The sequence below is a fragment of the Lissotriton vulgaris genome, chromosome 10, assembly GCF_964263255.1.
Source record: "Lissotriton vulgaris chromosome 10, aLisVul1.2, whole genome shotgun sequence".
Lineage (NCBI taxonomy): Eukaryota > Metazoa > Chordata > Amphibia > Caudata > Salamandridae > Lissotriton > Lissotriton vulgaris.
In genome coordinates, this window is record NC_141698.1 from 154864368 (window position 1) to 154879370 (window position 15003).

Consider the following 15003-nt stretch of genomic DNA (forward strand, 5'->3'; position numbering starts at 1 on the left):
AGCCAGTGGTGACTCATGCCAATATTGATGTACTTTAACACTTCCCACCGAAAGCAAAATCTTCTTCACTTTTCATGCAAAAGACTTTCATATAGATTCATCAAAGTCCTCTTTTGCAAGTCTGTATTAGCGATTATTAAGGAATCGCTATTACAGATTCGCAAAACGGGATGCATGTAAAAATCGCAATATTTTTTGCGATTTCTACTGTTTCCTTATTTGCGATTCGCAAATTGCTAATCGCAAATAAGGATGCGATTTCCCATTCATTCCTATGGGCCTAAAGGCCCATAGGAATGAATGGGGAGTCAATCCTTATTTGCGATTAGCAATTAGCGAATCGCAAATAAGGATGCGATTTCATGGGTGCCAGGGTGTCCAAAGGACACCCTGTAGCACCCCTGAAATGGAAATGTACACTGATGTTGCGCACACACATGTCCAAAGGACATGTGTGTGTGTAACATGCAACTTAGATAAATGCACTAAAGTGCATTTTTCTAAGTTTTCGCTATTTACCACGTAGTTAGACTTCGCTGTGAATAGCGGCCCCGGATTGCCAATTCGCAATTTTAAAATGGTTCATGCATTGCATATAAGGAATCGCAAATTGCGATTCCTTAAATGCAATCGCAATTTGAGAACTCGCAATTATTTGCGAATTCTTAAATTGCGAGAGCATGAACCATTGATGAATCCCAAATGCAATTTTTGCGTGCGCAAACGGCCGATTTTTGCGATTCGCACCGTTTGCGCTCGCAAAAATGTTTGATGAATCTACCTGTTTGAGCCTTATTTAAAAGATTTTGCCATAGGGCAGCGCCGCAGGCCTTCCTGCTGCGCTGCCCTACGGAAAAAGGAAAGGACAGGAATATGCCATATCTCTAAGATACAGCACATTCCTGTCCTTTTCCCTTGCGCTGGCACACAATGGGCTGCCGTGCGCCAATGCAGGCACCTTTGCGCCATGGTGCAAGGGTACTGTGTTGCAGGGCAGATTGTTTCTGTGTGGGAAGGGAAACCTTCCTGCACAAACTCAATCACAAGAGCCTTGTTCTCTTTCTATGTGTGCTGCAGAAGCACACAATAAAAAAGGAAAAATGGAGAGACATAAAGGTATTTCTCCTCGTTGTGCCTCCCTTTCGCCTCCCCCAGGCAGGGAGTATGTTTTTGGCGCTGCCTCAGAGTTACGATTCCTCGTAAATCTGGAACAGTGTCAGAAAGCCATGGGTGTTGCCTGGAACGCCTACAGAAACACCCATTGCACGCGCCTTTAAACGCAGAAAACTGTGTTAAAGGGAGCGATATTTACAAGGCTGCATTAAGCTACGGAAAGTGGCTTAGTGCTACCTGGTACATATGAAGCAGATGGTGCAGCCTCATTGCAAATGAGGCCCTTTGTGTTTTAAACTTCTGAGTGCTCATTATGCAAATCACCTTTTGATTAAAGTTTTATTTAAATATCATTATTCATCGTTGTTCTTGAAATTACGATTGTTCTCTTAATTTTCATATGTATGAAGTTAAAAAGAAAAATCTAATAAATAACTCTTCTTTAAAAAATATCATTTTTGGGGTGGATGAGTGTGACGTACCCGGAGCAAAAAAAAAAACGTTTTACTTGTGTAGCGTACAATATGACCATTAATAAATGTTTATATAATACATGGTGACACTGTCAGTAAAATAAAAAAACATTGGCGCACAGAATGTTCGGACTACTTCTCTTTTGATTTAAGTTCTCGAAGAATTAAGTCTGAACAGGATGTCAGATCTTTGGGGATCTGTCTGAAAACATTCTTGTACTTTCATGTGAAAGCCTATGGTTGCAATACAGAAACGTTCCCTACAAAGATCAATATCAGATCCCAGATGTCTCCAACCCCACCACCTTCAATAAATCGCCATAGCACCTTCTCTTTGTTGCTATCAAAGAAACAAAGCGTGGATGTGACAATGCAAAGGTGAGATGGGTCCTATCCTGTGACGCCGCGCACCTGGCGGCACGCGACGCAGAGTTATTGGAAATTACAATTCTTTTTCTATATCCCCCAGGGATATAAATAGAAGAGGTTAATTAGTTAAGCAAGCTGCCGGGATCCATTTCAGAGAGAGCACCTGATCCCTTGAAGGTAACCCTAGTAGCCCTCATTGTCACCTCTTGAATCCTATATAAACCCGCTCCGCAGCACACAGGTACCACAGTTTGAATGCCTTACAAGTCCTTCGCTCTTCTTCCTACCACTGCGGTCCCCAGAGAAACAAACACAGGTAAGGACACGGCTCCTGTCGGCTGATGGTGTGGTCTGCTCTGGTGAATTTGTTGGGGGAACCATGTTGAAGATGTTGGGTTGTCTGCAAAGAGCCCTTTCTTTCTGGACAGTAGAATTATTTTGTGGTTGGTGATGTGGCGGGAATCAGTTTTCATTGAGTGTGGGCTGTTGAGTCTATGACATTGTTTGATTGTCAACCATGTGTGGCGTTTATTGATTTGATATGTCCTGTGATTGTATGTCCACCCTCGTGCTGAATACACCTAGGTCCCTGACGAGCAACACTGAGCTAGAGTCTACTCTATGAGGTGAGACCACAACAAACAACACATGATCACTAATCACTACAATATACAGCAACACAGACAGCAGCATCAAGGAACCTGAAAAACAACAGGCAAAATGGAACCATAGACAGTGACATGCACAAAACATGTCAATGATAAAGCCAAGGACCGAAAAACACACCCCACATCCTGCACACTTCATTGAGTATGGAAAAAAGAGACCACCTCCCGTCGCAGATACATCCACGTTGACAACTCACAACCAGAAGCTCGCAACAGGCATATAGGGATCACATAGAGAAAGAAAGCGAGAATACACTCCACCACTAGAAAGCATGGAAATACACACAAACTAACACCCTATGGCTTCAGACAGAACAAAGATCGCAAACACTTACAAACAGTTATAATGAGGATTTTAAACTCTTCACAGCACCTTGAGACCACTGAAAACAGAGATGAATACACTAATCTCAAATATTGTAACTTGATTGCTTATATAGGAATGTTCTCCTCGATGAGGGATAGAAAGCACGGTCTTCATGGCTAGCATGGCAGTTGAAATTGTCCAGTGCTTAATTTGTAAAAAAAAAATTAAAAAAGAAATAGCAAAAAGTGTGGGCCCCAGAGTTTTTTTGGGTGCCCGTTGCAAGCGCAGCCAAATACCACACTTACCCACTTTCAAGTGTCCCGAGTCTTGACTACGCCTCATGCCTCTTTCTTCCATCGCCCCACACTTTTTGTCTTTCTATCTCCCTTTTGCAGGCTCTTTTTCATCCCTGCTTTCCCTACATGTCACGGTTTTGTCTCCCTTCCTTCACCCTTTCCCCTTTCCTTCCTTTCTCTCCCTTTTTACCGAGTCAAAATTTGATGTCCCCAAAACACCAATGGCGCCGGTGTCAACCAACTGTTACCACCAGCGCATTACAGCACCCCTAAAAGGCGCGAGAACCACTCTCTGGGAAAACCTCCCAGTCACCACACCTCAGACTAAGACCTAGCAAAGGAGGAACAACTGCTTTGGCTCCTTGCAGAATTTTTGGTCCTTTCTGTAAGGTGTGAGATATTCCAGAACGTTCCTTATCTGAAGGTTGTGTGGTGCGTTATGATCCAGGTGGCAAGAATGGTTACCTTAACATTTAGTCTTGTGGAGTGGAGTTTAACGAAACCATTCTTTGTGCTGTGTTTTTTTTCTCCAAAGGAAACATTTTCTTTCCTTCGCAGAAGCTCGATCCCCTGCCGCCAGTCAGGTTTAGGATGTTTCCTTGCGCCTTTGGCTCATGTGTAGGCGTTTACTCCTACCCTTGTCAGGAGTACATTTCTGACCGTTTCCGTGGCGGGAAAGGATTGGAAGGAAGTTTGTGAATCCTCACACATGTGTATGTGTGTTCACAGAATTTAATGAGCTTCCAACCCTTGAATCCTCCCCCCCACCCCCAGTCCACTTTCTGATACCGGATATAGATTTACTCACAAATAAAACCTTCCAGCCCTCCAAGACTGACATTGGACATCATAATGTAGCTTGTGTTAGGATGATTTGCCACAGCAAGTCAGCTTGTGCTGTTCATTGGGCTGGTTATAGGACATGGCAAGACTAGGCAGCCACCAAGCAAACTTCAATCATCTATCCCCTACAGACAGAAATGCTTGCCACTGCACTGAGGCAGTGGGGAGTGATTGGACCCGAAAATGGCACCCTGCATGTGCATGTGCATGTCTTTCTGTGCCCAACACAGAGAGCCCCCGAAGTTTGGGTACTGCACTCAAAGGGGGTTTATAAGATCCATTCCCAATTTTGTAGCATGTGATGAACCTACATTTTTGTCTATTGGCCTCCATGGCTGGAAGTGGCCGCTGCACCTTCCCAGTGGTGCTTGAGCGTGGAAAATTGAGGTCTAGCCCCAATACACAGCTGGGCACCAGTGATATAACTTCAGTTAGTAGCGGAATATGGTAGTGCTTGAATCACCATAGTCAGTTTCCGTCGATCAGACTTCCTGCCCCTGGTAGGACGTGTTGAGAGTCGTGTGCAGGTGTGGATTAACAGGGGCAAAATCAGGTTTCTACTACTATCTGGCATAAACTTGCCAAGCATTACATTTTATAGGTGAGTGTAGCCTAGCAACACCATTTCAAGGGTGAGTGTACTCTAGCAACATCATCTCATGGCTGAGTGTACTCTAGCAACATCACCTCATGGGTAAGGGTACTCCAGCAACATCACCTCATGGCTGAGTGTACTCTAGCAACATCATCTCATGGCTGAGTGTACTCTAGCAACATCATCTCATGGGTAAGGGTACTCTAGCAACATCATCACATGGTGAGTGTACTATAGCAACATCATATCATGACTGAGTGTACTCTAGCAACATCATCTCATGGCTGAGTGTACTCTAGCAACGTAATCTCATGGATGAACATACTCTGGCAACATCATCTCATGGCGAGTGTACTATAGCAACGTCATCTCATGGCTGAATGTACTCTAGCAACATCATCTCATGGCTGAGTGTACTCTAGCAACATCATTTCATGGGTAAGGGTACTCTAGCAACATCATCTCATGGCTGAGTGTACTCTAGCAACATCATATCAAGGGTGAGTGTACTCTAGCAACATCATATCAAGGGTGAGTGTACTCTAGCAACATCATCTCATGGCTGAGTGTACTCTAGCAACGTAATCTCATGGATGAACCTACTCTGGCAACATCATCTCATGGTGAGTGTACTATAGCAACATCATATCATGACTGAGTGTACTCTAGCAACATCATATCATGACAGAGTGTACTCTAGCAACACCATCTCAAGGGTGAGTGTACTCTAGATGCATCATCTCATGGCTGAGTGTACTCTAGCAACGTAATCTCATGGCTGAATGTACTCTAGCAACATCATCTCATGGCTGAGTGTACTCTAGCAACGTAATCTCATGGATGAACATACTCTGGCAACATCATCTCATGGTGAGTGTACTATAGCAACGTCATCTCATGGCTGAATGTACTCTAGCAACATCATCTCATGGCTGAGTGTACTCTAGCAACATCATTTCATGGGTAAGGGTACTCTAGCAACATCATCTCATGGCTGAGTGTACTCTAGCAACATCATATCAAGGGTGAGTGTACTCTAGCAACATCATATCAAGGGTGAGTGTACTCTAGCAACATCATCTCATGGCTGAGTGTACTCTAGCAACGTAATCTCATGGATGAACCTACTCTGGCAACATCATCTCATGGTGAGTGTACTATAGCAACATCATATCATGACTGAGTGTACTCTAGCAACATCATATCATGACAGAGTGTACTCTAGCAACACCATCTCAAGGGTGAGTGTACTCTAGATGCATCATCTCATGGCTGAGTGTACTCTAGCAACGTAATCTCATGGCTGAATGTACTCTAGCAACATCATCTAATGGTGAGTGTACTCTAGCAACATCATATCATGACTGAGTGTACTCTAGCAACATCATCTCATGGTGAGTGTACTCTAGCAACATCATATCATGACTGAGTGTACTCTAACAACATCATCTCAAGGGTGAGTGTACTCTAGCTGCATTATCTCATGGCTGAGTGTACTCTAACAACATCATCTCATGGGTGAGTGTACTCTAGCAACATCATCTCATGGTGAGTGTACTCTAGCAACGTCATCTCATGGCTGAATGTACTCTAGCAACATCATCTCATGGGTGAGTGTACTCTAGAAACACCATCTCAAGGGGAGTGTACTCTAGCCACATCATCTCATGGCTGAGTGTACTCTAGCAACATCATCTCATGGGTGAGTGTACTCTAGAAACACCATCTCAAGGGGAGTGTACTCTAGCCACATCATCTCATGGCTGAGTGTACTCTAGCAACGTCATCTCATGCCTGAGTGTACTCTGACAACACTCATGCTGAATGTACCCAGGTGCCTGACGTGCAACGCTGAACTAGTGTCGGAACAGGAGTGGGGACTCCCAAACAAAGTGACTCATAAGACAGGACTCTCCAGGAAGGCTCAGGAGTAACATAAAGCTGATCCTCTTCCCAGAAATGGTGATAAATGTATTGATCTATGTTCTAATAGTAGAAAGGAGGGAAGCATAGTAAGGAATGGAGAACAACACATGAAACAGACAAAAAGGAGCAATTTAGTGCAAAATCAAAGACAGAGTTGGTGACTAGATGAATAAACAAGTTTGCAGATTTGCAGAATACCAGGACATTGATCTGCGTAAACTTTGCATCTCTATCGCAGCATGTACTTTAGCAAATGCTTCTACGCTTTTTAATTTTTAAATATTTTGTCTCATTTGTTTCAGATCCAGGATGAGTCTCACCAGCATTCTGAGCCCTGCTGACATTGCTGCTGCACTGAAGGAGTGCCAAGGTAAGGAATAACGCATGCGCAAAGAGTTCAGCGGCCAGGCCAACCACAAGCAGCTATCACTGCGTAAATCAGCATAGCTTCACAATCCATTCACCTAAACCAGCCACACGGGGAACCAATGATTGCTTCTGAACTTTAGGGAATCTACAGTGCTAGAGATCAAATGTAACACTGAGCAAAATGTCAGCACTTGTAAATGTGGGTGTACTTGTAAAGCGCACTGTGACTCCATGGAGTATCCTGGCGCTGAAGACCACTGGGGAACCCGTCCTGGTTTTCCCCTGTGAGATGGTCCCTTTCTGGGTATCTCCAAGGGGAAACCAGGAATCCCCGTCATCTCTGGGGGGCCGTTGTAGAGATGAGGCAAGCTTAATGCCCAGAGTTGCCGAGTGTGTTCCCTGGTTAGAGTGGGCACCGAGGCAAGAATTATCGAGTCCGTTTTGACCCTATTCCACAACCCTGCCGCGTCGGGAATTGAACCCTGGTCCCGGGCCATTCTCTGCTTACGGGTCTGCCGCCTCTAACCAGTGAACCACACCACTCTACTTGTGGATGGATTACATAAAGTTTTCAACCTTATATGACAATTTTGCACTGATCTTTGCTATGATTGATTGGCAAATGCTGTTTTTGCACCAGTTGATTGGTGTGGAAGTCAGTGAAAATGTACCTTCCGCTATTGTACCATCGTGTAATCTAGAACTAGTTCTACAAAGTATTTTTATGGACCCAAACACTCCTGTTCGGAGTTTCTCACTGCTAAAATGCTTTTGCAATGTATTAACCCCATTTTAAGAGTCAGTGACTTTTCTCCAAATCTTAAAAAGGGTGTAGAAATTAATAAGAAATTGCTATTTGGAAGGGGCGCATTTAGGCTTCTTTTCCAAATATCCATTCCTATCCATATGTTTTACTGGTTTAGGACTGAGTGGTCCATGGACCTTTGCCAACTCTCAAACAAACTTTGAAAAAAATGAAACTTTTCAGTAAAAATGCAGTTCTGTTTCCTTTAAGGAAAATTGTCTAAATTCAAAAATGAAAAGTTCACTTTATTGAAAATCAATCACAGAAATGGTGGCACGCTGACCCTTCTGAGCAGCCATCCCTATGATGGTGACATTCACGCAATTTGCGACCTATCTAATGAATACTGCGTCTCAATCCAATTCAGTTTATAACCTAATTGTAAATAGATCGATTCACAAAAATATCTGTGGTCCCAAAAATACTGCTTGCTAAATGTATTTTGCAACCAGCAAATAGTACTCCTGGCCCAAGTCTCTTATATTCTGCTTTATGGGATTTGAGTGTGCAGGGTGTATTATGTCCTCCTTGTATATCTTAGGTTTGTTTTTGTAGTTTTAAATTGTCTTAATAATCATGCTGTAATTATGCTGTTTAGATAAGAGCAAAAGAAGTTCATAATTTGTTAAATCAGTGTGTTCAGCAATGTGTGTTCTATTGTGTGTATATCCAGTGAAGAAAAAAAAGTTTTTCTTTAAAAGTGTTCTGTGGGCAGGCAGGACATGCCAGTGCATACGAAAGCAGAATTAAGTTTTTAACAGCTGCATAACTTTTGCTTTAGAAAAAGAAATACGCCAGTTCACAATTGTCTAGCCTTCGATGCTTGAAAGCCATCAACACGATGTTACTGAATTACCTTTTTATTTTTTTATTTATCAAAATATAATTTTTTTTTTAAATGACAAAAGCAATTAATTTAAAAATAAAAATGACTCTGTATTATCGTTTCTTATATAGGAAGCAATATATTAAATATGAATTTTTATTCTTTTACTAGTTCCTTTTCTAACAATTTAAGTGCATGTAGCATGGATAGACAGCGACGATCTTACGATTTTTATTCTTCTTACAGCACCAGACTCCTTCAACCACAAGAAATTCTTCACCACTTGTGGCATGACCAAGAAAACCCCCTGCCAGGTGAAGGAGATCTTCAAAGTGATGGACAATGATGAGAGCGGATACGTTGAGGAAGAAGAGCTGAGGTGAGAACAGTGCTTAATTTGAGCCGGTCTTTTCCGGTGCTCAGCACCAGCACATATTTGCCAGTACTGGGGCTTATGACAGTCTGCCACATGGTGGCGCTGTCTGGCTAATTTAGGTATTAGCACAACAACAGCTATGTGTGATGGTTAGTAGCTGTGTTTGTACTGTCATTTCCAACTGGCAGGGGCAATGTGTGGTGCAAATGAACAAAAGACATTGAGGGCAGATTGTGTATTCAGAGAGGCCAGCCCCTTGGCCTGAGGCTGGCCTTTCAAAGTAGACCATGAGGCCAAAATCTACCCCTCTAGCCATCTTTCGGAATCCAATACCTGGGCACACTCCAAGAAGTCTTTTGTAGATATCCATTTGCCTTAGTGGTTCACAGAGTTTAAAAAAATGCAGAATTGCACACTACACCCACATACATTAGACATGCCCACATCCAGTCACACACAAAACACACTCACACAGAAAAGCATATCCACATACAGATAAAGACACACGCTCAGATACAAACAACCACGCACTTCACACACCCACAAACATATACAGTCACATGCAAAAAACATATGGGCACTTCCAGACACATACAAATACAAAAAGACAGCTAAACACAACCAAACAAGTATACTACACGCATCCACAAAGTCACAGCCGCAAACACACAACCCCCACCCGAGCAAACGCAGAGACACATACTCTGATATAATACTAAGGTATTATTCTCAATATATAAATATTTAAAACTAGAAGGGCTTAAGCTAAACTACATTGTTCTCCAGTCAGAGAAGATTTCAGTGAGCAGAGGACGCAATTATATAGAATTGCAATTTATCAACAGTATAGCGTGTTGAATTGTGGAATGCTGCCTGATGTCATCATAACAAACAAGGTCAAAGGTTACGGCCTAATTAGGATTACCACCAGACAAGCATGATAGTAGTGTAAAGTAGTACATTTCCTTCCCCTGGGGTTGGGCCACTGAGAGAATACAATAGGGTACATTTTCCTAGGGTCTCTTAATGTGGGAATGCATTTTGTGCACACAAACTAAAGCTGTTCATTGGCTGACCTCTCACCCCAGGGTGTGCTAGGGATCATTTTAGAGGTCAAAATGCACCAAGACTGCGCCGTCACCAAAAGAAACAGCATGCAAATCCTAATTATTTTAATATATATGGCGGCAGGGGGCTAGAATCCCGCCAGCTGAGGGAAGGGATTCAGACTGAGTCGAGCGTTACAATGATGCCCCCACCTGCTGCATATTTTTCAAAACCGATGTCTGTTGTTTGTTTCTTCAGGTACTTCCTCCAACGGTTCGACGCCGGAGCTAGAGCGCTAACTTCCAACGAGACCAAGGCCTTCATGTCCTGTGCTGACCATGACGGGGATGGGAAAATTGGGGCTGAAGGTAGGCTATCTTCCAAATTAGGCAGGAAAAATGTCACCTTTCATCTTGTATTGACTCTTTCTGCGCTGTCTGTTCAATGCCATGTTTCTGAGCGTCTGAGGAAACATGTTCAGGCACGTAATTTGAAATTATGTACAATCACAGTAACAGAAATAACCAGGGGTTGAGCCATTAAAGGAGTACAGGGGCTAAGTAGGTCCATGGCTGGGATGTGGGATACACAACTATTTGCTGGTGAAAGTCGAGGAGACGGTACCACTGAGGATATCTCTGCATTTCCTGGGGAGCAGGTGTATATATTTAGGCATAAACAAATATGTAGAGGCAGTATCTACAATTAGCATATACTGATGGTGTGTTAGGTCTCTTCCCAATAAGAGGGTTTGCTATAGTTCCTGCAACAAAAGGGAGGCTGATGGTAACATGTATAATACATGCACTGACAAATGCCGGGAAAGATCTAGAAAGCCAATGGCTGGCCCCAAGGCCCCAGGGTTATAGTTGTCATGAGCTCTGTCAAAATAGCAAAAGATGTCTACAGCCAGGCCTAAAAAATGATAGCCAGCTTTTGGCACCACTTTTACATTGCAAAACGACCTATAGGTTACTGCGGGTAACTCAGACCGGTTCTGAAAAATGCAAGGAACAAGGACATACGTTTGCGTTCCCCTTGAACAACCTTCTTCTGTAAACATGACTGAATTGTGTAAACTTGAGGGTTGTGTGAATTTGTCTAAGCCCTCCAAAGCTCTAGAGAACAGTAAGGTATCCCCTATTAATGACACAGCAACATTTTGAAATATTTGGTGCAGTTAGAACACTTAACACAATCAGGCACTTAGAAGGACCTAATGGCCAATCTATTGCAATATCTGGGAGCTCAAGTTGTGTAAAATATATTAAGTTGTTTTCATAGAGCAGGGGTGAGGCTCAAGGGGTTTACGTAACCGAGACAGGACCTTTATTATGTACTCCAAAGTAGGACTGCCCGTCAGGTGGATGCGCCCCTAATGTCCACCAAGCAATCAGAGAAATGATTCAGAAAAGACTGGCTGTGCCTAAGGGTAGTTGTAGCTTGTTTCTGGAACAAATGTCCAAATATTCTTCGCTTATTTGTATGCATTTATTAGGGTCATCAGGTTTTGGGCCTGATCCTTACAAGGCAAACTGAAATGATGAGACACTTCACTTTGCCTTGTAATGACCGCAGAGACTGTTTTCAAGCTTTTCCTGAATTTACTACTCTGACACGAATGGAACGTGGATAATAAATCTTGCCTTGAGAAACCCCTAGGCGTGCCAGCATATGGGCGAAACACATGCCAGCTGTACTTTTTTACAAACCCTGATGACCTTAATAAATGCATACAAATGAGAAAAGAATATTTGGACATTTATTCCTGTAACAAGCTACTACCTTTAGGCACCGCTTGTCTTTTCTGAATATATTAAGCTATTAAAGTTTAATTGAATCAGTCAATAATAAATGCCTAAACTACATATATAGTTCATGAGAGCAATATGTCATAGGGAGGATCCCAGCATTTCTGCCAGATTAGAGCCCTAAATAAACAGCTTATAATTAATTTGTTTTGGGACACCAACAAATCGTCGTTAAGGCAATATTGTAGGGGTTGGATATTTTTTTTTTTAGAAATTAATCTTCATTGAACATCATCATTCTTACACCCTTAAGTTATTTGAGGAATTAGAAAACAACACACTTTAATCATGCGCGCAAATTGGAAAGCCATGGATATTCCAAAATAAAATTAAATCAGGCTTTACCAAATAATTCACAACTCCAGGGAGCCCCAGAGAGCACTAACCTACATCAGGACATGTAGAATTCTAGTCAAGCGAGCTTAATTTTGATATTATTACCCCAAATGTTCTTTTAAAGGTGTTTGATTTTGTGGCTTTCTCGCTTGTTCTTGCAGAGTTCCTGGAGATGGTGTGCTCTTAAAGGCCTGAGAGGCACCAGAGGGGATCAACTAGATTGCATGAGAAGAGGCCCACACATGGATAAGATCCTGATTGATTTTTATTCATAGATATCATTTAATAATTTACTTTTTAAAACGTTTGTGATCTGTTTATTGTCCATTCGAGCACCAAACACCAATCAATATGTTTTTTAATATCAAGTAATTGATTGATCAAGTACTGTAAGCATCTAAGCAGACACAACCATATCAAATAAAAATGTGTATCTTCTGAACAGCCTGGAGTCCACTTTTTTTAAATGTAATGCTAGTGTTATTCTCTACAAACAAATGCATTTCTGAACCCTCTCTATTTTCTTAGATTGTCCTAGTTGTTGCTATACGGGATAATAATTAAGTGCCTGATTACGAGGTCGGGCGGACTTCAGTATGGTCGGCGGTCCCGACCACCGTATTACAATGTGACCGAACACTGTTTGGTCGCATGCTCCTTTTTCTCAATGGAAACCCGTGTTACGACCGTACATAGGCCGTAACACAAGCGCCCTTTGAGAAAATGGGGGTGTTGTTCATCCCTACACCCCGTGGCAGGCACCTCAAGGTGCCTGCCACAAGCTGCAGGGCTCAACAGGGGGGCACCATAGGTGCCCCCTCGGCCCCAACCTGAGGCCGCAAGCACAAGGGGGTCCTGCTGGGGGCCCCCAAACACGCTTTCTGAAATGGTTTCCATGTCGGACAGGCCACCATTAAAACCATGCCGGAAACCGTTCATCGTAATCTCAAGGGTGAAAACGACTGTTCTTGAGATTACTGTCCGGCTTCCGGACGGTTTACTTTCCGACCGCCTCCATCATAATGAGGCGGTCGGAAAGTAAACTGCAGGGCCGATTACAATGTGGCTCTGAAGGCTCCGATTTACGGGCCGCATGGTAATCAGCCCCTAAGTGATTTGAAGGCAAAATCAACATCGATATGGGTTAAGGGCCAGGACTTTTATGTGACATGGCTGACATTACAATGTGATTCTAACCAACCTCAAAAGGATCCAGAAAATGTGATTATGGTTCAGATATGGCCAGTCTCAGAAACTTCCCATTACAGATCTGAGATGTACTCAATGCAATGGGTGTTTTGTCAAATGTTACAAGAATTTGATTCACTCTAACAACTCCAAGCCAGCCTCATCCATTATTTGGGCAAAGATCTCAAGCAAATCAGAATCACTGATTGGAGATCAATCTGTGATCTCTTTGCACCAGGCTGATGGGAAGGAGAACTAGAGCTTCTGATTGGGGTTTCTCTGACAGCAGAATAGCTCTTGACAGCTGGCTGGTCTGCAAGGAGCCATCTCACAAGAGGTTAAATCTTCCCTCATGATTAGTAGATCATGGCAGGATCTGGTCTTCCACAGACTAACCCTGCCTGGCAGCTTAGAAGCTTGGATGGCTTTCTGATCCCATGTCTGATGCTTCCTGATGTGTGATTATTTACAAGGTAACAAGCGATGCCACGGTGGATCTGGCGTCTTCTCATTTTTGTGGTGCAGTATTGCCTCAGTCGGGCTGCAGATGGTGTTCTTTAATGGTAGAAGGAAGACCAATTGAATCCCTCATTTACCTTTCTTTTTGCATACCACCATGATCCCTTATATTATCTTTTTTTCTTATGCTGTGATACTTTTACCTCCCTAAACCACTACCTTTATTTTCTCCCTTCTCCACCTATTCCTGATGTTTGTTCCTCCCACAACCATGCTAACCAGGCCTACCACATTGTGACTGCCTCTCTCTCTCCCCCCCAACCATCCGTGCCAAGGCCGTAGAATCAGTAAAGTGATACCAGACGCTGCAAATATGTAACTAATATTTGTTTGCCTGCCCAGGCGCTCTATGTCCCACATTTAATTTACAGACCAACCGAAATTCATTTTTTACATTCATTTTGAGCATTGTTTTGGAATTTTACTGCAGTCAGTTTCAATGGCATGATGTCAAAGGTAAAGTGGCATCACTTCCTGTGGCATCATAAAGTATGTGTAGTAGCACTCACTGCTAAGAATATTGAATAGTTGACTGAGAACTCTGAAATCAGGACCTTGAGGTTCATGCAGCCTCTGCTCTTACCTTTCTTTACAGACTTTCGTTAAAAAGTCTTCTTTGTTAAGCTTTACAAAAATGCATCCCAAAACACAAATCACAAGTTAATTGCACAAATGTAGCATCCTAGTAGGTAAATAGCAGCCATGTATGAATGAGTATCTTTGTACGCGCTGTATGTTTCTGTTTAACAGTGAGAATGATTTTTAATTTGTAAGTGGATAGTGAATGCTGTCTTTTTAGATATTTTGTTTTTAGTAAAATTATATACATCATATTCTTACTAACAGGAGCTTTCAGCTAGCCCTCTTCATCCATTGGGCTATTTGCTTGTCCTTCACATTTTTGTCCCGCCCACTACAGCATACAATATATGGCTATCAGTCGGCTCACGTCAGCCATTGGCTCACTTGTATTGTCAATCTGCTTTTTCACAAGGAGCAACTCTAAACACAAAGTAGTTCCCTTCATTGCCATGGCCTACTTTGTAATGTAATGTAATGTATGTATACTTGTAAAGCGCACTGTTACCTCGTTACGTGGCGTCCTGGCGCTGTATACCACTGGGGAACCCGTCCTG

General features: G+C 42.7%; 1 protein-coding gene across 1 annotated transcript; it reads left to right on the plus strand.

Moving 5' to 3' along the window:
- The first annotated feature begins 2204 nt into the window (after window positions 1–2204).
- Window positions 2205–12602, plus strand: LOC147684866 (parvalbumin, thymic CPV3-like). Its single transcript, XM_086942399.1, has 5 exons — window positions 2205–2271; window positions 6893–6960; window positions 8837–8969; window positions 10272–10381; window positions 12322–12602. The coding sequence occupies exons 2-5, from the start codon at window positions 6900–6902 to the stop codon at window positions 12345–12347; spliced, it is 330 nt and encodes a 109-aa protein (XP_086798525.1). The 5' UTR covers window positions 2205–2271; window positions 6893–6899; the 3' UTR covers window positions 12348–12602.
- Window positions 12603–15003: the final 2401 nt, after the last annotated feature.